At 42.2% G+C, this 27,342-nt stretch overlaps 3 protein-coding genes and 1 non-coding gene across 4 annotated transcripts; 2 read left to right on the forward strand and 2 right to left on the reverse strand.

Annotated features, from left to right (window-relative positions):
• Nucleotides 1-2,737: 2,737 nt before the first annotated feature.
• On the reverse strand, nt 2,738-15,525 carry BUD23 (BUD23 rRNA methyltransferase and ribosome maturation factor). Its single transcript, XM_070946496.1, has 12 exons — nt 15,438-15,525; nt 13,860-13,897; nt 12,580-12,675; nt 10,976-11,058; nt 10,789-10,885; nt 10,604-10,700; nt 9,691-9,741; nt 7,647-7,732; nt 6,985-7,030; nt 5,747-5,805; nt 3,878-3,967; nt 2,738-3,086 (listed from the first exon to the last, which is right to left on the reverse strand). The coding sequence occupies exons 1-12, from the start codon at nt 15,483-15,485 to the stop codon at nt 3,032-3,034; spliced, it is 846 nt and encodes a 281-aa protein (XP_070802597.1). The 5' UTR covers nt 15,486-15,525; the 3' UTR covers nt 2,738-3,031.
• On the reverse strand, nt 5,371-5,509 carry LOC139309157 (small Cajal body-specific RNA 20). Its single transcript, XR_011599815.1, has one exon. It is a non-coding gene; the product is annotated as a small Cajal body-specific RNA 20 (non-coding RNA).
• A 457-nt stretch (nt 15,526-15,982) lies between the features above and the next one.
• TBL2 (transducin beta like 2) lies at nt 15,983-25,615 on the forward strand. The gene is made up of 7 exons (XM_070946521.1): nt 15,983-16,182; nt 21,101-21,225; nt 22,719-22,903; nt 23,322-23,473; nt 23,635-23,761; nt 23,907-24,059; nt 25,070-25,615. Exons 1-7 carry the CDS (start codon nt 16,032-16,034, stop codon nt 25,524-25,526), a joined length of 1,350 nt encoding a protein of 449 aa, XP_070802622.1. The 5' UTR covers nt 15,983-16,031; the 3' UTR covers nt 25,527-25,615.
• Nucleotides 21,422-21,743, forward strand: LOC139318857 (death-associated protein-like 1). The gene is given in 2 exon segments (XM_070946508.1): nt 21,422-21,688; nt 21,690-21,743. Coding segments are annotated over 2 exon segments (321 nt in total).
• Nucleotides 25,616-27,342: the final 1,727 nt, after the last annotated feature.

A 27,342-nucleotide genomic window follows, 5' to 3' on the forward strand; every position in this document is an offset into this window, starting at 1 on the left:
TTTTTTAACAATTGAGTTAGAAAGGAAATAGAATTCTCTCTCATTTGCCCTCTGGTAAATGGGTACTTTGTGACTGGGACAAGGGCACCTGTGGCGTGTTGAAAATCCAGTTATGCCCACTGGAATAAAACAGCTGAGGACCCTGCTTTCAATGAAGGTTGGAATTCTATCAACTTTGTGCCTCGTTGCATAAACTGTCATCATGCCTGCAATACACGTGTTGGATGCTTAAGCTATGCCAGAGACTGAAACCTCCTTGGCCTTGAATTAGCCTCTTTGTGCTTAAGACCAACTGGGCTAGTCCAACTTCTGCCACTGTAAAATTTCACTGTCAGTACCTGAGTATCTGACTCTTTACCTGTCCACTGCATTACCCAACAGCAAAAGGCTTGTTATTAATCAAGTTCCACATTCTTTTTCTTTTTTTTTTTGTTTGTTCCTGTGGGCTGACTGAGGATTTCACCAGGTGGTTCTTGAGAGAGAAACGCAGACGGCATTTCCTCTTAAGAGGAGCTGCCTGGACCTGCTTCTGATGACAAAACCAGTGGGGTCGGCCATCTTCTCCCTCTTATATGTCACAAGCTGCCTCCTATGATTATTCCAAGCTATCCAGAAATTGCCAAATCTTCAGTCTCTCTAGTTTTAACTTAGCTCTTCCAGCTGCTTCACAACACCAGCAGTATCTTTCATACAATAATATAGTAAAATTCTGGACCAAGAACCTGCGCTCCTATCCTCGCCCCTAAAGGATGTTTGCTTCTCATCAGTTTGCCTTAGTCAAAAATGGCTTATTGGGGAACAAGAAGACTCCCAAGAGAGTCTGCTCAAGGATAGAGAGTTTACATAATCCTCATTAAAGGAATCGGTCAAGACGGAGAGACGTAGCACAGATGAGCTTCAAAAATCCATTTGTGCAACCTTGCAATTCCAGAACTAAAACATGGTTAGGTGAAGTACACACTTGAAAGACCGGTTGCAGATATTGGCTCCTCCCTGCCAATAGATGGTTGTTTTTTTCTTCCATAGTAGTCAGTAAATATTGAAAATAACCTCTCTGTTGAATAGTTATAATCAAGTTTCAATTTTGCTCATGGCAGTTCCCCCACCTTCCGAAACTGTTAAGCCGCTTCCTTTATTTTCCCCGGTTTGGGTGACCTTAATTAACTTTTCTACGATCAGCACGGGGCAAAAGCTCTGCTGCAGCACTAGGGCAGCTACTGCTCCTCCCTCTATTCACACCTTCCTTTTGTTGCATGTCAAAAATAGAGCTGTTACTAGGACGTCTGTGCTTCAGGAATCTCTCCAGATACTGAGAGAAAACGTGTCAATCATCTTTATCTTTTTTTTAAAAAAAAAACCCTCTGAAGTGCCACTGTAGTCTCACCTGTTGCAGTATTCAGCATTCTTGCAGGGGAAGACATTTCACCTATGCTGTCATAGAGGCCTCCCCAGGAGTTGTAATGTTGCTGTACAATGTAAATTAAGTGCCCTTGTCTCTTGTGACCCTCCAGTCTCACTTTCCAGCTTGAGGAATCTGGAACTAATCATCTATTGCAGAGGTCTTCAAACTTGGCAGCTTTAAGACTTGTGGACTTCAATTCCCAAAATTCTGGGAGTTGAAGTCCACAAGTCTTAAAGCTGCCAAGTTTGAAGACCTCTGCTCTATTGCCTCCTTTCTACATTCCAGCCTTTTTTCTTTTTTTTGCTCAATTTGTCCCCAAACGTCTTTCCCTCACCACCTCCAAACTTCAGGAGGGAAACGGCTTTCTTTTATGAATGAACTTTTATGTAGAATAAAGAATATTTATATCAAATGTGTCATCCTTTTGAGTCTTCTGTGAACCGGAACATAGAGGGGGGGATAAGCTGTACTTACACGGCTTCTGGAATGGTTATATAGAATTTAATTTTAAAAGTGTACACCGTATTTATTACAGCACATAAGTATTCAGATTTTCCTATTCCTGGAAATTAGATGAAAGCAGAACCTCATGCCAAGTAACTAACTTACCAAGATATTTTCTGGTTTCTGATATGGTACACATGCCTTATTTTTCGGAGTATAAGACACACTTCCCCCCCCCAAAAGAGGCTGAAAATTTGAGTGCATCTTATACTTTGAATGTAACTTTTTCGAAGCTTTTTTTCAGCCCTGAGGCGCTAATGAAGTGATCTTCCGTGCTTAGCCTGCTTTTCTCATTGCTTCTCTCCGAAGATCAGCTGTGCTTTAGAAGCTGTTTTTTATTCCCAACGCTCAAAACCAGCGAACTAATGTGCTGGAGCTGACCAGACTAAGGAATAGCCAGATGAATACCTGATAGGCAGAATTTTTTTTTCTTATTTTCCTCCCCAAAAATTAAGGTGCGTCTTATACTCCGGTGCGTTTTATACTCCGAAAAATACGGTACCTTTTTCAAATGTCACTAGCTAGAAAATCCTAAATAGTGCTTTGTTTCTTCACTGATTTGCTTCTGCTCAGCACAGAGCTCAGACTAAGATGGGGTCCATCAGCACCCTTTTTTAGGCACACAAAGTAAGATGCTTGATGATCACCTAAGCCCAGATTTTTGCTGTGTTGTTGGTTGTGGTCCAGAATAGCTACAGAGCACAATGTCAATTTTATCATTCTTCCAGCTTTTAAAGCAGGCATAGAAATCTCAAAATATATCGGGGGCTGTTGATGCTCCCCCCCCCCAGTTGTAGCATCTTAAACCAATTAGCAATGACACAGAATCTGTTTCCAAGACCTCATTTAATTGAGAGTTGGAGTAGTAAAACCAACCCAACCTAATCTGAAACCATCAGGAACCAAAGGAGAATCAGGTAGCAAAGAAACATCGTGAATTGTCTGGGTCCCATATTCTCTGTGAGATGCTCTTTTTAAAGGGGTAGGAGCAAAGAAGGGACTGTGGCCAGCCTGGAAGTTTTCAGCAGCTTCTGTTCAATTTGCTTCCTCCTTTTCCACCCCACAACAAAACAGCCCAGCTCCAAAAAATCTCCAAAGAACTACTTCAGTCCAATTAGCAGGAAGTCAGAAGTGAGGTTTCCGCTTTCGACCTGTGTATTTTGTGTCTGCTCTCACATTCCTGCAGATGAACCATAAAAGAAAACAAAGTAAGAGTGGGCAAAATGCAAGAAGGAGACATAGGAGGATTTTTTGGGGGGCGTGATGTAATAGGCGTGGGTTGGTGCACCGTATGAATGACTTACTGAGGATTTAATTGCCTTTCTTCTGTCCCATGATGACAATGTCACAGGTGTTGTAAAAACAAGGCCTCTGGCGTTTTGTCTCTATGCCCATTCTGATTTTCATGAGGGTAGCTGAGACAGTCGCCAATTCTGGCTTTGATCCTGATCATGCTCCAATAGATTCTCAGCCTTTTGGCTAAGATCATGTACAGTATTTTTATTTATTTACTGTTTTAAAATAATGATCAATAAACGAAAAGAAGCAATGTAATACTGCACTTGAAAATTAAGTGGGGTATCAAATGTAAATTGTATTTTACATTTTGATGTGGCAAAAATGATACCTGGGAGAGGAAAGGGAAATGCTAACCTCCTTTGCAGTAGCAGCTGCTTTTTCCAGTAAACTGGGTAAAACAGCCACAGAAAGCCTGACTAAGCCATCTGCTATTAGATGTTGCCAGAACATTTGACTGCAAAAGAGATTGCAAGGTCAGCCATGTCACGCAAACACAGCTTTCATATCTGTTTCCTGCCTAAAAATGATAGGAAACTGCACCAACAATTCTCAGCTATTTTAGTTCTTGGGATCTGCCAAGCCTTCCAAATGAGGCCATAGGTTACCACCTGGGCCCATTCTATGGGACATAAAGAACCTTGATCTGAAGGAAGATGCAGAGTTCAGACTTACCTGCCCTGTCGCCGTCGCCGTTCTTTCTTCTCCAACACCCAGTCTCTACTCTTCTTCACTGACTTCCCTTTGGCATTTTTAAACCGGACCCTTGAGAAAAAAAATCACATCACCAATATTATCAGTTGTTACTTTAGTTCAATGCCAAGTAGCCTCAGAAAACAGCAAAACATAGAAATTAGAGCATTCTGTCTTGCCCTTATTTTTGAGTTCTAGTGTCAACCTGTCCATTTACAGAATACTATGACACTTGGAACAAACTGTACCAATGGCTGGAAAGGAGGAAAAAGAGTCGGAGGAGAAATTATTTAGAGTTTGTAGAACTGAAAATGGACACTATTTAGACAAATATACAAATGAGGACAAGGGATATGTTTATAAGATCAATGTAGTAATGTACTGTATGATAAATAGTATTTGTTGTTATGTTAAAAATATGTATGGAAATGACAAAACGAGGATGGTCATACTTTGTCCAACATTTTTGTTTATTTAATAAAAAAATTTTTTTAGAAAAGAAAGAATGGAGCAAAGAAGCAACACAAAAATTATCACTTTTTCAAAGGTCCTTCGATGGACCTTTAAAAGGTCTACCAACAAGTAGAAAACTGTACAAATTGCTCAAAGTCTTTGTCAATTGTCAACTAGGGCTGTAACTGAGAAGGTCCCACTTTTAAAAGAGGCTCATCTAGCCTGCTAAGGGGAAATCAGAATAAAGCCTCAGGATAGTCCATGTAGAAAGATGTGATTTCCCTGAAATGACTAGAATTAAAAAAAAAGACCTTGAGGATGGAAATGAAGTATCAGCATAGGGACTTATTGTATAGTACGGGTGTCAGCAACCTACGGCTCTTTGGGCCCTCTGCTGTGGCTCCCTGTCGGGTGATCCCACCACTGGCTGGCCCAACCCCTCACCCTCCCTCCCAGTCACTCCTTGCTTGGCCTGAGAAGGTAAGGGTGATGGTGGGGGATGGAGAAGTGGCTAGGGCAGAGACAGAGAGATACAAAGAGAGGGGGAGAGAGAGAGACATAGAGAGATACAGAGAGAGGGGAGGGAGGGAGGGAGAGAGAGAATGTCAAAAGGCTTTTGTAGTTCTTAATGTTTTTTAACAACTGGTTCTCTGCCCGGATGACCAGCTGGGTAGGCATGGCTGGGGGTTGGGGGTCATGTGACTAGTGGAAGTGAGTGATGTCGAGTTGGCCACGCCCACCCAGGTTTTGTGGCTCCTGGTGTTTTCTTTTCTGTGGGAAACGGGTCCAAACGGCTCCTTGAGTGTTTAAGGTTGCAGACCCCTGGTATAGTATATTACTAGAGTTTAAAAGACCAGTGCAACAAATGACAGAAACTATCCCAACCTTACTCGGGAAGGATGTTGGATTTCGTTTTTCTAACTCCCAGCCAATATTGGGACAGAACTACGTAGATTAGATAAGGTTGGGCTACACATCCACTAATTCATATTATTGACCAAATCAGAGCATTTCCATTAGCAGCATGTCAGAGGCAGGAAAACATGGCAATTAGGCTGTTGATTACCATGACAATGATCCTCTGGCTATTGCTGTTTGTCTCTCCCCCAAGCCATGAAGAGGGGGAATGTAGCCTTTCACAGCTTTAGGGAGGAGGAGACGTTGCTGATTTGCCTATCAAGCCCACACACCATAGAACAGAGGTTTTCAAACTTAGCAGCTTTAAGACTTGTGAAGTTCAACTCCCAGAAGGGAGTTGGGAAGTTGAGAAGGGAACCTCAAAAAGGCAAACCACTCTTGCTCTTATTTTGCAATTTGGGCTCTGAGGTTCAAGAGGTCAATTCAGTCTGAACCACCCTAAACCCAATGGCCTCCTGCTTCCAGTTCTGGCCTTGGTACCTTTCATTGATGAACTTGGCCTGCGTGGTCTCTTCTTCACTGCATTCTGTACCAAGACCCTGCCAAAACCACAAAATAAAACAATCCGTGTGAATTTAAATGAACGAGAAACCCCAACTACAAAAAAAATCAAGCTGTGTCAGCCTTACAAGGTAGTCCAGATAAAAAGCACACCCAAAAAATACTAGCTCTAACTTTACCTGAAAGGTTACATTATCAGAATCTTGCAAATCTGAAAGTATTTCTCCCCACCTCATCTTTACAATGCAAGAGACTAAAGAGGATTCTTTCTGACTTATTTGCCATACCCACATTCCTTCTCTGGACTCAGCTGCCCTTTGTCTGATTGTTGTCTGGCCTCAAGGTCATTCTGACAGACCATTACACAGGGAGGTACAATTACCGTATTTTTCGGAGTATAAGATGCACCTTTTCCCCTCCTAAAAGGGGGTGAAAATTTGGTTGCGTCTTATACACCAAATGTAGCCCCGCCCACCCACTGGCCCCCACCCTTTGGCCTCTGCCTCCCAGCAATTTACCTCCTTGCAGCAAGCAGCAAGAAACAGCCCATTTCAGCTTCAGCACAGCTTGATTAGCACAAGTTGATTGTCAGTTGGATCGGCCTCCCAACTCTCAGCTGTTTTCAGGCTGCAGGGATTGCCATTGCCTATTGCTGTGCGGGCCTCTGCTGCTTGCTGCAAGGAGGTAAATTGTTGGGAGCAGGGTTTTTTTCTTGTGCTAATCAAGCTATGCTGAAAACAAAAATGAAAGTAAAGCAGGCTATTTGCTGTTTGCTGCAACGAGGCAAAATTGCTGGGAGGCAAAGGCAGAGGCAGATTTCTTTTTCTTGTTTTCCTCATCAAAAAAGGTAGGTGCATCTTATAGTCCAGAGCATGTTATACTCGGAAAAATAGGGTAAGTTGTTTAGGCAGTGAACTTAAAAGCCACAGACCATCTTAATTGGGAGGCTCAATGACCATGCTTAGCAGAGATCAGATACTGCTTAAATGTTCCAATGTGTCATTCTGGAGCAAAAACAACCCATACCGCTTAGTAAACAAAATACTCTTTAATTTGACAAGAATTGAAAATATGGCTTTCAAACGACAAGCATTTGGAAGTGAGATAGGTGCCAGAGGAATTAAAAGACCATCTCATCTGTCAAGAATCTATCTTTGCCCTTCATTGTGGAAGTGTTCTAGATTAAAGCAGTTCAATTTTCCCATCAATTTTATTACCTTTGGTAATACATCAGTTATGCCAGCAAAGAGACAGAGAAAGAATCTGTAAAAAGAAAAAGATAAGTGGAATATCAAATCCACACATGGAAAGGAACTTCTTAAATAACTGCTCAAAGGTCAAAGGAGCTACTCTACTGAAAGATGATAGGTTGGTGCCATCTAGTACTGACTTTAGAAGCCATCAAAGATCTTCAGAAGATAGGGGCTTTTCTGCTGTCTAAAAAAGATCCAGTACTGAAAAGTGGTCCCTCCCTCCTCATCAAAATGAAGTGCCGGGAAAAGAGAAACATGGGATTTATTTCAATGAACTGAACAGCCCTGTAGAACTGCATATGACTTGGAATGTTCTATGTCCTTAAATTTCCCACAAGAACTGAGATCTGAACATGTCTGCCACGTTAGATTGAAGGATCTCTCATGAAAAGTGTCTCAAGAGGTGGTCCTTTCCTACAACATATTAAACCATAATATTGTTTGGCACAATTGAATTTTCACAAGTAATCAATTACTCCAAAACTTGAAGCTACACATTCACTGAACTGATCAGAGAGATTCATATTGCTCTTGATCCAAAAACTTCACACAGTGTGCCTTGTGGAGCATCCCCATCTCCCTAGAACCTGAAGTACCAACCTTTCTCCAGATAGCAAAACACTTACTTTTTGGCTTTGGTACTATTGGGGTAGTCTACCACCATGCCACCCGTGAAACCCGCCTTCATGGCTTGGGTGGTGATGAGCTCCAGCTGCCAAGAGAAAGAACTTCAGTGAATCTACAGACCTCCCTCTTGAGGATGGGAAGGGCCAGGCTCCCTCATCCAATAGACCTTTCTACACATTCCACACTCCCTCCTCTATCCTTACAAAGGGACTTGCCCCTTTTTTTGATTTGCTTCTGCACTTCTACTGGGCATTAGCGCAGGGATTGGCAAACTTTTCTGTAAAAGGTGAGATCCTACCAGGGTGAAATCCAGCAGGTTCTGGAGAACCGGTAGCGGAAATTTTGAGCAGTTCAGAGAACCGGTAGTGGAAATTTTGAGTAGTTTGGAGAACTGGCAAATACCACCTCTGGCTGGCCCCAGAGTGGGGAGGGAATGGGGATTTTGCAATATCCTTCACCCAGGAGTGGGGTGGAAATGGAGATTTTTGCAGCATCCTTCCCTTGCCACGCCCAACAAGCCACCCCACCAAGCCATGCCCACAGAACCGGTAGTAAAAAATTTTGAATTTCACCACTGGATCCTACCCTCCTGCACTTTCATACCGGTCCCTGGTATGGCTGGCAGATCTGCAAGCCGAGAAGTGTGGCAGCTACTGAAAGCCACCAGTCTACCAGCAAGGAGGCTGCTGATAGATGCTGCTGCTCAAGACACTCCATTCCTAGCCCTGCACCTTGCCCTGGGAACTCAACTTGGCTTGGGCTTGGTAATCTGCTTTCTGCCCACCTATCCATGCATCTACTCACTTTGCAAACTGCATGAAAAAAAAGATTGTAACTGATTGTAGTTTGCCAGCTCCTGGATTACAAGCTCAGTTAGAACTACAGATAGCCCATAGGAAGAAATAATGCCCACTTTAAAAACTAAATTGCAAACCATTTTAAAGCTAAACACAATAGGAACATCCCAAAGGTGCTTTTTCAAGAGGCAACTGGGCTTTCTTTGAAGATATTTCGCTTCTTCTTGGATGAGAAGCGAAATATCTTCAAAGAAAAACCAGAAAGTCCAGTTGCCTCTTGAAAAAGCACCTTTGGGACAACCTTGACCTGGATGACTGAGAATCTCCATAGACACAATAGGAGCATCTTCTCTTTTTTTTCTCTCCCCTTCCCCAAATTTTCTATACCATTTACAAGTATTGCCAGAATAGGACTCAAGTTTTCTTTTTCCCAGAGCACTTTAGAATTCGCTGCTCTTTAAAACCAAAGAAGTTAAAAAAAAAAAAAAAAACTGGGGCATGGCTTCCTCATGTCTCTCTAAATGCCTTCTGCCTCTTATAAGGCAGAAGCTCACATGTGCAGGGTATATGCAGAATATACATTAAAAGGTGTGAATAATGTTGAAACGTAATTCTCCTAAATTATTCCAGCAGAAGTATGGAAAACATTGACTTGCCTAATTTGATCAGGCAACCAAGACCAGCTCTTGCTGATCTACCAACACAACACGCACCCAACCTCCTACCAGAGGTGGTATTCAGCAAGTTCTGACCAGTTCTGGAGAACCGGTAGCAGAAATTTTGAGTAGTTCGGAGAACTGGTAAATACCACCTCTGACTGGTCCCACCACCATCTGTTTTTTGCCTCCCGAGTCCCAGCTGATCGGGAGGAAATGGGGATTTTGCAGTAACCTTTCCTTGGAGTGGAATGGGAATGGAGATTTTACAGTATCCTTCCCAGGGGTGGTTTCTACTTACCTTTGCTACCAGTTCGCATCGTGCCTGAGCATGCAGAGATCACTTATGATGATGTCCGGGTCAGTGGGCGGAGCCTCCCGCCAGTTTTACTACCGGTTCTTGTGAACCGGTCTGAACAGGAGGCAACCCACCACTGATCCTTTCCCTGCCACGCCTACCAAGCCATGCCACGCCCACAGAACCGGTAGTAAAAAATTTTGAATCCCACCACTGCCTCCTACATAAAGTTACCTTCCTCTACATGCCTTCCTACTCAGTAAATTTTTCTTCCCAGGCCCAAGGCACAAACCTGCTGAGAGTTTTCCGGGTATAACTGTAGAACAGCACGGGCTCCTCGAGCCTAGAAAACAAAATGTCAGTTATATATGAGATCTTGCAATCTGACCATGAACTTATTTATGAGAAATAAATATTGAAGCAACTTTTCTCAAAGATTAATGGTTAATCCAGGCCGATATCATCTGCTTTGAATGGCAGTGGAATCAATTTTTCCCCAGCTCTACTATCCAAGATCAGAGTTTCCTGAAAATTCTAATATCTTCTTCCTGCCAAGTTAACTCCACACTAAGCTATGGCAGAATGTTTCCCCCCTCTCATCCTTAAAACTCTTTTTCATTCAGCTGTATCTAAGTAGTGGTGGTGGGGGAGCATTACTTCCCTACATCCTGCAGAAGCTTTAGCCTAATGTTTCTCAACCTTGGCACCTTTAACATGAGTGGACTTCAATTCCCAGGTTTCCCCAGCCAGCATTGCTGACTGGAGTATTCTCTGAATTGGGAGTCCCCACATTTTAAAGTTGCTGAAGTTGAGAAACATTGCTTTAGCCTCTGAACCTTCTTTGCTAGGGAAGCCTAACTATTAGGACAGCTGCAATTTCCATTTGACTTCAAGATCAATCTTCTTATTGATCTGAACACAGAAGAAAGACTGAACTCTTCTCCAAGTTTTCTCAGAATAGCAAAAGGGAAAGGGGGGAAAACAGAACCTGCCTGCTTTATCATATTTCAAGTCCCTACGCATACTTCTAAATCATATTGCTCCACCTCTCCCTCTCTTACTTTCCTCCTCTCAGCTTACTTGTACTTTATATATAACAGCTAATTGTCAAGCTGCAAAATACAGATAGGATCTCTTATCTTCCTTAATTAAAAACCTTAAGAGGTGGGGGGGAAGGTTTAAATAAGAGAAAAACAAAACTTTACCAGAGCAGTATATAGAGTTGAGAAGAATCGATAGAGTCGCTTTGGAGGGCTGTGGGTTTTCTTATCAGCATTACAGAGCCACTGAACTGCAGAAATACTGCAAGAAAATAATTCAGACAGGGAATATGATATTTTCCTTATCTTGTAGTAACTGGTTATTGGTGATGGGTGTTACAAATTCTTACCTGATACAGCCATCAAATGTTCCAGGTCGGAAGGGAATCCCCTGGCCCATATCTGCTAGCATCAGGTCTCCCTCCACTTCTCTCTCCATGGCTACATCTAATTAGAATAAAGAAAGCAGGACGCTGCCATTTCCCAGGCATGAAAAGTTTAGCTAAGGAAAGAGCAAAAAAAGAGAGATCTACTCACCAAGCATTGCCGGACTGATGTCCATACCAACCCAACAGTGCCCTTCTTCAGAGATATAATCACCACTTAAACCAGAGCCACAGCTGATAGGAAAAGCACAATTAGGACAAATAAATATTTGCTCACTTTTTCACTAAACAAGATAAGAGTGAAGAATTAAAAAATGTTAAACCCTGGAGATATATTGTTTTACTCAAAAAATCCTGCTAAGTTTTGTGGATCAAAGCAAAGCTACCCCTAAATGCAGAACTCACCTACCGTATTTTTCAGAGTATAAGACACACCTTTTTCCCCCCCAAAAAAGAGGGTGAAAATCTGGGTGTGTCTTATACTCCAAATGTAGCCACACCCAGCTTCTCAAACGGAGGTTTCAGAGGCTGAAAAAAGCATCAGAAACGAAGCTTCAAAAACGAAACCCCCAAACAGAGCTTCAGAGGCTTTTATTCTGAAGCTCTGTTTCAGAGGCAGAAAAAAAAGTTTTTTTTCTGAAACAGAGTTTCAGAAGTTTCAGAGGCAGAAAAAAAAGCAAAAAAAAAAAAGCAAGGCACAATAAAGGAACCTGTTGCTAAAATTCTGGGAACAGCTGATTGGGGGTATTCCGGGAGGCAGATCCACCTGCCAATCAGCTTCTTTCTTATTTTCCTCCCCCAAAACTAAGGTGCGTCTTATACTCCAAAAAATACGGTATTTTAAAATGAAGATGTAGTTAATGAGAGAGGGGAAGAACTGCTTTAATTCTTCAGGAATTTACAACTGTTTGAAAGGTGGCTTAAATTTACAAACATCCCCCTCCCCCACTTATAATTCTACTGATCACACTGTTGAATCAGGACAATATTATGTCCTGAAATTGCCAATTTCAGGACATAATATGTCAGTATAGGCAAGGCAGAAACTTTGATTTGGTTCTTGATACCGCAGTGATATTCTGATACACAATTTGCATATTTGTTTCCATCTAGAGCAGTGGTTCTCAACCTGTGGGTCGGGACCCCTTTGGGGGTCGAATGACCCTTTCACAGGGGTCGCCTAAGACCATCGGAAAACACATATTTTCAATGGTTTTAGGAATAATTTTATTAATGGGGGTCACCACAACATGAGGAACTATATTAAAGGGTCGCAGCATTAGGAAGGTTGAGAGCCACTGATCTAGAGGGATACCAGACAACATTTATTGGACGATGAGCTGCAGCTAAATGGCACAGCACACAGTTTGCTTGGGAGGAAGGCAACCCAACATTCTACGTTTCTACTTTTAAATATGGAGAACATCTCAGAATGGTGGTTGCATGGAAGCCATCATTCTACCTTCAACCTGGCAGAGCTGCTTTCAGTGGAATGTAACAATGGACTTAACGGGCCATGATTCAACACTGAGCATTTAAAGGTAATTGCTGCTGTCCTAAAGAAGGGCTTTTGATATATAGCCAGTCATGCTTCAAGGAGACCTTTAAAATTTAGATACTAAAGAAAGTCTCAGAGCTTATATTGATTGTGTGGGTGGGCAATGCAAACATGGTATCACTTCCCTAGGAAATAAACTTTAAAACCCATTCCTATTTTGGTAGATCAATCCCTTAAGCACAACAAAACAAATTTACCCAACATCCAGCAAAAAACATGGACGATCGTCTGGGAGACCCAGCAATTCCACTGCCCGTTCTGACATCTGAGACTGAATCTCAATCATTCGAGAGCTAGAGGATGGAAATTGAATACATGTGTGCCATCAAGAAACAAACATACATACAGCACCGTATTCTCTTGAATGCTCATAGGAAAATGTAAGCTTCTTTTTAACTCATTCTTGAAATTGCAAGAAGATGCTTATGGACAAACAATAAGCAATCTATTCCAGGAACTCAGGAGAAGAAATGATACATGGTGGCACAGTGGTCAGAATTCAGTATTGCAGGCTAACTCTGCCTACTGCCAGCAGTTCCATTCATAAAGGCTGACTCAGCCTTCCATCCTTCCAAGGTCAGTAAAATGAGGACCCAGATTGTTGGGGGCAAAATGCTGACTCTGTAAATCGCTTAGAGAGGGCTGTAAAGCAGTATGAAGCAGTATATAAGTGTAAGGGCTATTGTTATTGCTACATTACGAAAGACAAGATGGGTCAATCCACTTAAAGGATTCTTTAAGGTGGTTTTGGTTCTTCTCCCTTTCAGTTTTTCCTCCTTACAGAATAGGGACAAATGGAGGCTGCTGCCAACCACATGAGGCTACATAAGTTTCTCTCCATATGATAACTCCCAATGAATGTGTCAGATGGACAAGTGTTTTTCCAACACTCACAATATACTTAGCATCACACCTTTTAGGGAATCATTCCTTCTCCAGCAACACATTCAAGAACTTTTCCTGTTGGCACTTCTATTTCCATTCTGCAAAAAAGCCAGATTTCCCTTGACACATTCATACCAACTTTGTAACTGCAATTTAACTGTAATAAGGGAAGTTCTACCTGACTACCTTCTTTGTAATCTTCTCAAATTGTTTTAATCTATTTTGATCTATATTTCAGCAAAAAAGATTTTAAAAAACTTTTTAAAGAGTACTTTTATGTTTTAAGTACCATGTGAAGAGACACAGATCTGAGAAACCTGACAATGTACTATATTTCAAAAACTCTAAATGTGTTTTGTAACTAGTAACTTAATGACTTAAATAAAATGAAGATATATCCACATATTGCTTAATAAACAGTTTATATATTATATGCATTAAATATGACGAACTGTGCAAATCCAATGGATTTCATTTTAAATTAGCTATTTGGAAATTTTAACTGATGCGCTATGTGCTATGGTTGATTTGAATTTTAAAAATATATAAATTCTATAAATAAGCTGCTTCTCACAGCCCAAGATTGGCTTACTTATGTGTGTATTTCCGAGCTTCAGCTTCATCATAGAACTAGAGGGGGAAAAGAAAAGAGAAATGAATAAAAGAAAATCACAAAAAGAAGTTTTGCTGGATCCATTCAAAAGCCTTTCATCCTTCCCCTGGATAGGTCATTAGAGATGAAAGCAATTCATCTGTTAGATTTTTGTCTTGCATATAACACAGAGATTTTCCTTTCAATCCAGATTATCCTCCCCATCCCATTTTTTTTCCTGCCAATAATATTATTTGACATGGACAAATTACTGCTCCTACAGAACAACTGGGATTTCACTTTAAATTACCTAGAGATCATAAACAGACCGTGTGCTAGTTTTCCTCCACTTACGGTAGTGACTTCCTAGTACATTACAGATGCTTCCTTGAGGCTCATAAGAGTGGAACACCAACAGCCCTATTTGTTCCTAGAAGCAGTGTGGAAAACAGTGTGCTTCCAAAAATGGAAAATCTATTCAGCTATTTCAGATATGTTGCTTCTTCAACATATTTTTGTCCCCAGAAATGGCAATGTACTTCACAGTTTAGACGAAAGGCTGGACCTGTAACCTGAGTCAAAGCAAGATGGAAATAAGGAATACTGTAACAGTATTAAGAACTTGACTGGATCCATTTTATTTCATCCTCCTCCTCCTTTCCATGGTGACCAACCAGAAGCCAAAGAAGCAATACCATAGGGCCTTAAACAAAGAGTTATCTTCCCCTCGTTCTTTATCAACCTGGAACGACGAAGTGGACTGAATATACAGACTCCATTCTACATCACTACATGATTAATCATAAGAACCATCCTACAGGACCACACTGAATATCAGAATTCAAACACTGGGACACAATGAAATAATCCATTTCAATGTTCAGGGATTTAATGCATTACAGTTACTTGTTTGGTGAACTAAGAAAGTATCATTCCAGGCTGCTTCTACCAACAAGAGCAGCACAACGCATATAATATGTATCATTACATTACTTTCCAAAGATTTATAACTGGGAAATCTCATTCAGAAATGGAGCTTCTGGATTAGGAGTGGGCTATTCTAAACCCTTCCAGAGTATAACTTTGAAAGAATTACCATTCTTAATAGTTATTCTCCTATGCCTTACGCTTGTTCTGGCATCAAGGTCGCATTTCACTTTTAATGCATCAATAGGCTTAAGATACAGGAGGATCTTGACAGACTTGAACATTGGGCACTATCCAACAAAATGAAATTCAATGGTGAAAAAAAGAAGGTTCTACATTTAGGTAAGAGAAACAAAATGCACAGGTACAGTATATGTGGTACCTTGCTCAGTAGTAGTAACTGTGAGAGGGATCTTTGAGTCCTAGCGGATAACCATTTAAATATGAGCCAGCAGTGTGCAGCAGCTGCCAAAAAGCCAACACAGTTCTGGGTTGCATAAGCAGAGGGATAGAATCAAGATCACGTGAAGTGTTAATACCACTTGGTAAGGCCACACTTGGAATACTCGAGAATTTCCACCTCTTCCCTATGAAACAGCGCGTCACTCTTCGCCCTCGCCTGCAACAAGGCTTATTTATTTCTTTTCTCACCAGCTCAGGGGGCCCGCGGTGCTCAGGTCTCTTTCCGCAGGCTGCCATGCTGCCTATCTTCGTACGTCACTCTTACGCGACACCGTTAAGAGCCACAGAGCTAGGAAAATTAATCCCCCCACCCCCACCACCACCCCTGGATAGAGACAGCCGAGTTGTAATTTAACCCGGACGACTAGCAGCGTTTCTAGTCCTCAAGACATAATTACTGCCGTAGTACTTCTCAGAGTCAGGTGGAGCCGGTCTAAAGGCTAACGAATAAAATAAGAGAGTCATTTGCATCCTTTTAGAGCAGTGTTTCTCAACCTTGGAAGCTTGAAGATGGGTGGACTTCAACTCCCAGAATCCCTTCAACGATTTCCCTTCGTCATTCATAGGGCCTTCATTGACATATATCTACCTGGCAAAGCGACGCGCATGCGTCTTTAGTGACAGGCGGAGGTGGGACCAGGCTCAGACGGGGGCGCGCACGCAACGGAAGAGACACTAATATAGCCGCTGCTGCGTGCAGCGTGCGCGCTCCGGTCGAGCTCGGTCCCGCCTCCGCTGAGGTGGCTGAGGGGAGCTGGAGGAGGCGACCGCCGCTGCCGGAGGATGGGGGAGGCGGTCGTGTCCGCGACGCTGGTGGGCCTCTCGCTGGTCCTCGGCGTCGTCGTTTTGTGGGGGCTGCTGTTCTTTCTAACGCGGTGGGCGAAGGCCGCGTCGAGCAAGGAGGACGTGGCAAAACTGAGCGGGACGCCCGAGGGTAAGCGAGGACGAAGCGCTGAAGCCCCGCCGCCAGCTTTCTGCTGGGCGGGGTTTGGAGCCACGTTTCCATCTTGCGCAAGAAAATGAGCCGTGGCAGGTCCGGATTTAAACGTTGCTTTGTAAAGCGCTGCGCGTTTGTTTGTTTTTTTTCCGTTATCGTTGTCCCAAAGGTGGTTTTTCAGGAGGCAACTGGACTTCCTTGCTATTTCTTTTTTTTTTTTGAAGACGTTTCGCTTCTCATCCAAGAAGCTTCTTCCGCTCTGACAGGATAGTGGGGAATGGAAGGATTTATATTCCTTGCAGGCAGCTGGTCATTTGCATCCTTTTAGAGCAGTGTTTCTCAACCTTGGAAGCTTGGAAGATGGGTGGACTTCAACTCCCAGAATCCCCCAGCCAGCGCTGCTGGCTGGGGGATTCTGGGAGTTGAAGTCCACCCATCTTCCAAGCTTCCAAGGTTGAGAAACACTGTTTTAGAGGATCGTTGAAGCACTTGGAGGTTTATCTGTGTCCTCAGAGTCACCTGAGTAGTGCTCCTGGTTCCTGTAGTCTGCAATTTTTTTTCTCTGGAAAACCATTCCTATTCCCACTCTGGATTTCCAGAGGAAAAATTGCAGACTACAGAACCAGGAGCACTATTCAGGTAACCCTGAGGACACAGATAACCCTCCAAGTGCTTCAACGACCCTCTAAAACAGGGATCCCCAAACTTGGCAGTTTTAAGACTTGTGGACTTCAACTCCCATAATTCTCTAGGATTGTAGAATTCTGGGAGTTGAAGTCCACAAGTCTTAAAGCTGCCAAGTTTGAAGACCTCTGCTCTAAAAGGATGCAGATTACCAGCTGACAGAAAGGAATATAAATCCTTCCATTCCCCACTATCCTAACAGAGCTGAAGAAGCTTCTTGGATGAGAAGCAAAATGTCCTCAAAAGAAAAAAAAAGAAAGTCCAGTTGCCTTCCTCCTGAAAAAGCACCTTTGGGACAACCATGACCTGGATAACTGGCCTAGTTCAGAGAAGTGTTTCTGGCTGACTAGCAAAGGCGTCGTTGGATCAGTCTAATAGTTGGAAGTATTTGACTGTGAATAGGAAACTTGGTTTCAAATCTTAAAATCAGAGGTACGTTCAGCAGCAGCCTTGGAGCCATCGTTTTCGCAGGAAAGAAAGCAGGAATTGGTCTCAGCAGAAAACCGAAAAAACATACCCTGAAGTATTGCCTCGGATGTCAGGATTGAAATGTATATGGGTGCAGCTCGCTTCATGTCGCTGTGCCTGTGAAATTTCACATTGAGGAAATTTCAGATTGCTTAGGTCATAGACAAGGAAGCTTAATCATAGGGTCAAGCAAGCTGGTGGGGGCTTTCTGGACTTCCCAGCAGGTGGTTTTTTTTTTACTAGACCTATAGGTTGGGAATTAAATCTGGAATGTCGTTAATAGAAAAAGTACGTTTAGCAAGTCTCAGTACAGGTAGTCCTTGACTTACAACGGTTTGTTTAGTGACCAGTTACAATGGCACTGAAAAAAGTGACTTATGACTATTGTTCACTTATGACAGTTGCAGCATCACCAAAATCACATGATCAAAATCCAATACTTGGCAATTGTGATTTAACGGGTGCAATATCCCGGAGGTCATGTCATCACCTTTTGCGAACTTCTAACAAGCAAAGACAATGGGGAAGCCAGATTCACTTAACAACTTAATAACTGCAGTGATTCACTTAACAACTGTGGCAATAGCGGTTGTAAAATGGGGCAAAACTCAGTTAAATGTTTCACTTAGCAACAGAAATGTTGGGCCCAATTGTGGTCATAAGTTGAGGACTACCTATACTTCTCAACCTTGTCAACTTTGAGATGATTGGAATTCTAGCCTCAGTGGCCTTTATAACAAGTGCTTAATTAGGGAGATCTCACAGTTGCTTTTCCCAATATACTACCGTGTTTCCCCGAGACTAAGACATGTCCCGATAATAAACCCAATTGGGCTTTTGAGCGCATGCACTAAAATAAGCCTCCCCACCGAAAGTAAGCCCCCCCCCCAAATACTTGGATGCAAGCACAGCTGCCGCGCAAACAACACGACGTGAGGAGGCAACGCTGGAGAGGGGGGGAAGGGAGAGGGAACACGCCCCATGCGCCCCTGCCATTCTCACAGAATGGCCTTGTGGAGGCTCGTCCTGCAAACCCTAGCTCGCGCGCCCCTTCTCTTAGTGACAGCCACAAAGAGCGGCCACAAAAAAACTTGCCAGCCCTAGCCCTGTCGACCTAGGACTGGGGGGAGGGGGTCTGGCGCCGGAGTCCAGCCCAGTGAGGCCCCCCCTCATGCCTGCACCCTCTGGCCCCGCATGAAAAGTGGCTCTGGCCGCCCTGACCTCTTCGCTGAGGCTTCTCCCACCCGCCGCCGCTGCCAATTGGCCTCAGCTCGGGGGAAAAATGGGTCTCCCATGGGGGCGGCCGCTCCAGAAAAGGAGAGTTGCAACTGGGAGCCCCTCGGAAGCCCCGTGAGGGAGCCTGGCCAGCCGGAGGGGAAATAAAGAGCCCGCAGACCCAACAAGCGCATTTTGCAAGCAGCCTCGACTGGAAGGCAGCACCGGGGGCTCCTGCCTCACTTGCCTGCCCGCCTGGCTCGAGACAATGGGCAGGCGCGGAGACCTTCCGCTTCCCCACGCTGAAAGGAGCCTCCCGTTGGTGGGTGGCGATCAGCCCCTGTGGATGCCAAAAACCCTGCGACAGAGGTGCAAGAGTGGGGAGTGGGTTTCTCGGCCAGCCCTGGGGTTGCCAGGAGAGAGGTGGGGGTTCACCTTCCCCTTCTGCCTGCTGCCCGCATCCACAGCCCAACCTTGCCCTCAGCAAACCTTTTTTTGTCTGTGAGACTGGCGCTCCAAGACAGGACTTGATAAACAGAGCAGCTTAGGGGGAGGGGCGGCAAGGGGACTGCTCTGACGAGCCCACCAGCCAGGTTAAGCGTTTGGGCAGCAGAAAGGGGTGATGGGGAGAAGGCAGCCACGATCCCAATGCCGACAACAATGCCAGGATGCCAGAGTCCCTGGAGTGGCCACTCCGGCATCTTACTTAGCCGGGCGATCTCCGATGAGCAGAAACCAGAGAAGGGAAGGAGGAAGAGGAGGAAACGCCCCTGGCCTCGATCCGGCGCCTGTGAGGATGCCCGAGGGGGATCTGGCCACCATCCTCTTCCCCACCACCTCCTCCCCCCGCCTGAGCTTCATGCCTTAACTCCCGAGTCTGCCTTCATTCGCCCTGGCATTCCCAAGATCAGAAAACCCATTTGTTGCAAGCCATGGCCACTTTCTGCCCAAAGAAAAGAAAAGAGCCCCGTTTCCATGTGGATGGCAGGTGCATGTGGGGCATATTCCCCCCCTTTGCCCCCTGCCTCGCCTACTCACCTCGTGCTGTTTGCACAGGAATATTGCTTGAGGCAGTGGCCTGAGCAGCACCAGCGAAGCAGATGGTCGCCACTCCGGAGCTGAGGTTTAGGGATAAGGCACCACCCATCACCCCCTGATAATAAGCCAAGGCCATATTTTGGGGGTCAAAAGAAAATAAGACCCTGTCTTATTTTTGGCGAAACATGGTAAGCTAGCAATAAACATGTTTTTCCTTTCTTTTTTGGCTTAATATGTTGTGTAAATCCAGCTTGTTTGGTTAATTTATGGTTCAGTTTGTTGTGTGAATTGGTTGGTAATTTAGTCACCAGATTAAGAGATAGTGGAAATGCAGTCACTGAGTTTTGATAATAAATGGGAGAAGAATGAACACTGTGCCATTTTGAGGTCATTGGAAGATACCTAGAAAAAAATCTTAACAAAAAATCTATTCTTACATTCACTGCTGTAGTGGAATGTAGTCGGGAGTCTCAGAAGGGAGGGGCTGCATCCCAGAGAGTAAAGAGGAAGGGAGTTGGGAATGTTTGTTAGGCAGAAAGAGGGCTAAGATGGCCCCTTCCCAGCAGTTCAGAGTACAGGTAGTCCTTGATTTAACAGTTCATTTAGTGACCATTCAAAGTTACAATGGCACTGAAAAAAGAGACTTCTGACCATTTTTCACATAACTATTGCAGCATCCCAGTGGTCATATGATCAAAATTTGGATGCTTGGCAACTGATTCATATTTATGATAGTTGCAGTACTCCAGGTCATATGAAAAACTTTTGTGACCTTCTGACAAGCAGAGTCAACGAGGATGCCACATTCACTTAACAACCCACTTATTAACTTAACAACTACAATTATTCACTTAACAACTGTGGCAAGAAAGGTTACAAAATAGGGCAAAATGCACTTAACAAATGTCCCACTTAGCAAGATAAATTTTGGGCTTAATTGTGGTAAGTTGAGGACCACCTGTATTTCTATAGTTCTGTCTGGCAAGATTCTATATATAGGCAAACAACAATAAAGAAATTACTCAGAACTAGCTCCATATGGTCTGACAACTGCAACTACAAGAGTATTTATGGGCGTCATAAATATAATGAAGCAAAGTATGATCCCTGAAAGTGTATATGTTTTATATATTAAAAAGTATTATAAGGTACTATAAGTCTATACAAAAGGCTAACATGAAATTTTTACTAAAGGTGATTATTTAGAGGTCTTCATATCACATTTCCCTCATCCCTTTCTTGGCTTTTATGCTCCAAAGACATGTGAATCTTTATGTAATGGGTATTGTTATGTCTTAAAATAAGGACACATAAACACTAATTGATACAGAAATAACTTCATTTTAAAGCCTTGGCTTTTAGATTAAAAAGCATTCTGCTGCAGGCTACTTATACTTATTTTTTATTGTGCTGATCTGATAATTGAAAAAAATGCTACTAGGGATTCAAAACAGTTAAAACCAATTGGCCCTTGATTTGTTACATTTTTTTCTTCAACTGTATTCCTCAGATCAAAATGTGAATGGTGATGCAGCCAGCAAAACAGGCCTGAAAAAGCCGAAACAACAGCGAATTCGAAAAGAGAAGTCCCAACAGCATACTTTCACACACCCACTTCTGGCTTCAGCCCTCAAGGTGAGCTCTGGTGGGTAATATATTCTTACATGCTGTTATTTCACCTTTTTTTTTCTTGAGCTGATCATACATGTATCTGCCAGCTGGCCTACTTTTATTCTCTGTAGTAGAGATGACTAAAGATGCAGTAATAATTGGAGGACTAGTAGTAACACTACCTAGTAGGGAGATCACATGCTCTTTTACTGAACTCTTAATGGCAAATCCGGAGTTGTCCCCACCACCTTCCCCGGTTAAAGGGCGCCTTCCTGCAGTCAAAGCTGGAGGCATGAGAGTTTTTAAGAAGCTAGAAAATGCACCAGTTGAAAGAAGTTCTAAATTCGCTGGAAAAGAGAAAACTAGCTCTGCTCCAGTCATAAAAGTACAGAGCATCTTACTGACAGACACCTTTCAGAAATTGAGGTATACATTTCCAGCTGCCGAAGCACAAGAAGCATATGAGAAGCCCTGACCTACTCTGGAAAAAAATTGTATTGCTCAAACGAACGTGCATTATTCAACAGCCACAGAAATGTTAAACGTGTAGAATAAAATATTCATATATTTGACAGACTTGCACTTAACAAAAACACCAATTAGCTAGGCAAGCAGTAAATAGACCAAATCACTCAGGCATTTTGTTTTTTTCACAATAAAAACTCTGTATCTTCACAGAAAAAAAGATGCAGTAATAATTGGAAGTTTAAAGGTGAAGTTAGAAAAATAACTGAACACCTCTGCCATCTCTTAATTGTTTCCGAAATCTTGGGAAGTCAGAATTTATAACTACTATTCCGTGGTAACAGAAACATTTCTGGAAAAATTCACCAGGTTGCTTTCAAAAAGGATTGGATTCATATTGTATAACTTTCATTTTCTAGGACCTGCCTCCTCCAAACCCCACACTATGGGGTGTGCTTTGAAAGTAATTACTTTATCTGGTTTTTATTTTGAAATCCTGAGTTACTGCGCAGAAATAAACAACTTTGTGATATCAAAAAGCAGGTCCATCCTGCCACAGCTTTACCATTGTATCTTCCTGTTCACTGATGAACTTACAACCATTTTGCTTTACTTCATTATATCTACTTGTCCAAGGAGATAAGTGGGAATCCAGCTGTTTACTGGATGATCCATAGCAATTCACCTAGTTTTGTTAAAAGATAGATAGCAGAAGAAAGCAAATAATTTTGAGATTAAAACACCCTAAGATTTCTTTCAAATTCACTAAGTATACCTGACTCAAAAACTATTTAATTTGACCACTATTTCAGAGTTGAATTAGCCTGTTCTGAGTTTGGAATTTTTGTGGTAAAATTGGAAAAGGTGTGTAAAGGTCATGAGATTTTCTTGACTGGATAGTTATACTCTTCTTTCTTATATCTACAATTTTCAAATAAATCCTTTTTTTAGAATTTTTACCTGCTTTTCGCTCCTTAGATAATAGATATCCAGTATACAAGACACCTGGATTTATTAATAGGCCAAAGGATAATTTTATTTTTATTCTGCAGGGCCACAGTGGAAATGTCACGTGCCTGGACTTCAGCAATAATGGGAAGTATTTGGCATCCTGTTCTGATGACCGTACGGTGCGTATCTGGAGTACCAAAGACATTTTGGAGAGGGAGCATCGCTGCATGCGGGTTAATGTGGAACTGGACCATGCTACCCTGGTCCGCTTCTTCCCGGACTCCAGGTAGGATGGAGGTTTGGATAATAACCTTTGCATTACCTGCTTACCTGTAACCTGCCCTAATCCTGAAGGAAAACAGGCAGTGCATTACAATAAAAACGAAGAATATAATAAAAATTAAACTGAAAAAGTTTTTGTAGGAAACTTCGTAGGAAGAGCATTGCAAAAAGGACAGGATGAGGAGTTGTTTCAGTCACATAATGTAGTGAAAGAGTCTGAAGATTTTGTCGCTGTGATTCCTTTTGGCAGAAAAGCAGCCAGAGCAGCAGTAAGAAATGAAACTAGTCTGAAGTTGCAAACGTGGAAGCATTTTCACACGCTTCACAAACCATGGTGGGCTTATGTTATATGACTACCAAGCAGAGCAGCTTCTTCCTTGTGATCGTTGTGTTGTTTATATGCCTTTCTTTCCTTCACTCAGAGCTTTCATTGTTTGGTTGGCATATGGAGACACCCTCAGAGTTTTTAAAATGACAAAGAAGGAGGATGGCACTTTTACATACATCGCAATCCCAGAAGAATTTCCAAAGCAGCACAAGGCTCCTATCATCAATATTGGGGTTGCTGATACAGGTATGAAAGCTGATCTTTTGAATAGCCTAGCTTACAACTACAGAGAATGGTTCAGCTTTATTTCCTTAAAACCAAATTAATTTACTTGGTTTCCTGAATAATATATATAGCCGCATCAGCCTGTCAGAATTGTAGCCATACCTTTGCCCTTTATTCCACAGGGAAGTATATCATGAGTGCCTCCAGTGATACCACCATCCTGATCTGGGATATGAAGGGGGAAATTCTGGCTAGCATCAACACCAACCAGATGAACAACACTTTTGCAACTGTGTCACCATGTGGGAGGTAAGGAAGGGCAGTCATTTGTTTACGTTCCCTTCTATTATGTCAGAATAGAGATGTCTTCTTTGTGCTCTAAATAATATTGAAGAATAAAAAAGTGACCGCTCACAAAGTGGTTCAATTCATTTTAGCATTTCCTTTCCTATAGGTTTGTTGGTTCATGTGGATTCACTCCTGATGTAAAGGTGTGGGAAGTGTGTTTCAGCAAGAGTGGAGATTTCCGGGAAGTGATCAGAGCCTTTGACCTGAAGGGGCATAAGGCTGGCGTGTATTCCTTCGCTTTTTCCAATGACTCTCGGCGGTGAGAAGCTATCTCTCATTTCTATGGAATAATAACATTTTTATAATAACTTGTTCACATCTTCCCTTTGAGTCCTCTGTCTAGTTTTCCTGATATCCTTGGTGTGAGGAAGAGAAGGCCCTTTGGAGTTGCTTCCTTCCTCTTTATAAACCAATGGAGGGATTTCCTTTGAAGATTAAGTCACTATGTTCCCCCAATATATTTAGCCAGCTCAAATCAGAATTTACCAAATGGATTCAGACAATTTGCTAAGTTTGATTAATTTGGGGCTAGAGGTTTGTGTGTTGGAGTGGGGGGTGGGGGGGCTTATGTTGTTTCAATCCAAGCCATTTGATTTGCAATTTTATGTATTCTGTAGACTCAGAAAATATATTAAATTATGAATTAATGGTGTTAAGTACATGCAGTTAATAAATGGCCCATTGTTCAGCAATGTCCTTTGTTAATAGGTTCTCGGTTGGTTTATTTAGTAGGAATTATAGCCTAGCATTTCCTAAATGTGGCTATATTGCTAGGGCAATTGAGTAGGCTCTCCTGCAGTTTTTTCTTTTTTTTTTTACAGTTTTTAATCTTTTTATAGAGTTTATTATAAGTTTAGGGTTATTTTGTTTTATGTTTTTAACTTGGTAATGGCTCAGAGTCACATACAAGAGATAGGTAGCTATATATAAATCAATCCTCAGGAAACTAAAGAGATACATTCTGGCACCAACAGGCCATCTGAAATCTTAAAATATTCCTGAGGGATATTTGAGTTTTATCAGATGAAGGCATCTATATCATACATACTGAGTATTTCTATATGCATAACCACTTTCCAAATTTATGATATGAATTATATAATCATGGGGAGCTCTGTGGTTAGCTTCTAGACATTAGAACCGAAGAAAGGAAGCATAAGCAACAAGAAGCTGATAGACCCTACTATAGACCGAAGCCATTACATTCATCTAACTACAGTATTAACTTGAAATTGCTAAATAATACGTGCCATTCTCTCACCCTAACAGGATGGCAACAGTTTCAAAGGATGGCACTTGGAAGTTCTGGGACACAGATGTTGAGTATAAAAAGCAACAGGATCCTTACCTATTGCTGACAGGCAGTTGCAAGGTAACAGAGCCCTGCCGCATTGCTCTGGCTCCTGATGCACGGGCAGTGGCCATTTCCAGCAGCACCAGCATCTTTGTTTATAACACCCAGCGAGGAGAGGAGGAAGAGTACTTTGAAGGTGCTCATGGAGAGCACATAACAGACTTAGCCTTTGACGTGAACAGTCGCTTCCTGATTTCCTGTGGGGACCGAGCCATCCGTGTCTTCCACAACACAACTGGGTATAGGGCTGTGGTGGAAGAAATGAAGACGCTGCTGAAAAAGGCTTCTAATGAGTCTACTAAGCAGAGACTGCAGCAACAAATAACAGACGCACAGAGTGCGTTGGATAGTATCTATGGCAAAAAGAAGTGAATTGCTCCAAAAAGCATGTTTTCTGTGCAAATTTGGGGCTAGTTTTTTTTAATATGCAGAACGAGAACTAATAAAACAATTTTTGCACAGTTGTTGCTTCCTGGGATTTCCTAAAGACTATTTAGAACAAGCAAGATAAGGCAGTTTGTCCTGTTGTTCTAATTGTCAATTGGTGCTTAGGTCTGAGTCACATAGAAGTGACTTTCATCACCCATGCGTCTTGGACATTCTGGGAAGTCTTAGTGTTATTATTTCAGAGGGCAAAAGAAGTTGAAAAAAGGGCCTTCACCAAAGAATTTGAAAATACACAGTGAATTCTGACATTTTGGAAGTCAGATAATGTCTAACTCCTCTTACTAGGTAGGTGCAAAATATTGCAGCTCAGACCATCCTGAATTTGAAACACACTGCTTTGTGTTCAAAACAGATGTTTTAAGCTCAAATAGACTGTTTTATACTGAAACACTTTAAATCCAGATGTTTTGCATACCACTACCTTATCTTTGCCATCATCCTATTTAATTAGAATTTTTTAGAAACATAATAGAAAAAAAAATCTAGCTAAATGTTATCTGCATTAGCTGCTTGTTGGCTCTTCACTCAGTTTAGTTTTGAGAGTTGTGAATTCTCTGATACATACTTTCCTGAAAAGGATGGGTTTGATAAGTGGTATATTTATAGTTTCATCTTCTTTAGATTACAAACAGGAATGAACATAAAATACAGAAATACAGGTAGTCCTCAACTTATGACCAGTCACTTAACAACTGTTCAAAATTACGATGGGCCCAGAACGAGTGATTTCCCACCCATAAAGCACTTCTGGCTGTTGTAAAATGTGCTCTTTCACAGTCATATGACTGCCTTCTAAGCCTTCTTGGCAACTGCTCTCCTTTACAACTAATTGCAGCATTCTATGATCATGCGAGAATGATTTATGACTTATTTTTACCAGTTTTGGCAAAAACTGCCCATTTCAATCAATGGGTTTACACTTATGACTTGCAGTGTTCTCTTAATGACCACAATAAACAAATATTGTAGAACAGGATCAAGTCACATGGTTGCCCCAGCTTATTACCATAACAATTTACTACTGGAAATCCAATCCCAATTATTGTAAGTCAAAGACTATCTACACAATCAAATTCAATAATATACAGCACAAAGCTATATACCGTATTTTTCACCCCCCTAAAAGGGGGTGAAAATTTAGGTGCATCTTATACACTGAATGTAGCCCCGCCCACCCACTGGCCCCCACCCTTTGGCCTCTGCCTCGCAGCAGTTACCTCCTTGCAAGCAAACAGCAAGAAAAAACAGCTCCTTTCAGCTTCAGCACAGCCTAATTAGCACAAGTTGATTGGATCAGCCTCCTGACTCAGCTGATTTGCTCTAAGCTATTTTGCGCAGGGCTCTGCTGCTTACTGCAAAGGTAAATTGCTGGAGCAGATTTTTTTTTCCTTGTGCTAATCAAGCTATGCTGAAAACAAAAGTAAAGCAGGCTGCTGTTTGCTGCAAAGAGGCAAAATTGCTCAGAGGCAGAGGGAGATTTCTTTTTCTTCTTTTCCTCACCAAAAAAGGTAGGTGCGTCTTATACTCCGGTGCGTCTTATACTCCGAAAAATACAGTATATATATCACATTCTGTAAGTTAAGTTTACCTTATTGTCATTGCACCTTGTACAACGACATTAAATTCCATCTTCAGTGTACATCATACATAAGAAAACTATAAAAAAATAAAAAACAAATCCTTCACATTCTACACGATTGAATTAAAAATGATACTGCATTAATATTGTACTACTCAGTAG

The sequence above is a fragment of the Pituophis catenifer genome, unplaced genomic scaffold (assembly GCF_029215685.1).
Source record: "Pituophis catenifer annectens isolate HBS135680 unplaced genomic scaffold, rPitCat1.0.hap2 SCAF_1, whole genome shotgun sequence".
In the NCBI taxonomy this organism is placed as follows: Eukaryota; Metazoa; Chordata; class Lepidosauria; order Squamata; family Colubridae; genus Pituophis; species Pituophis catenifer.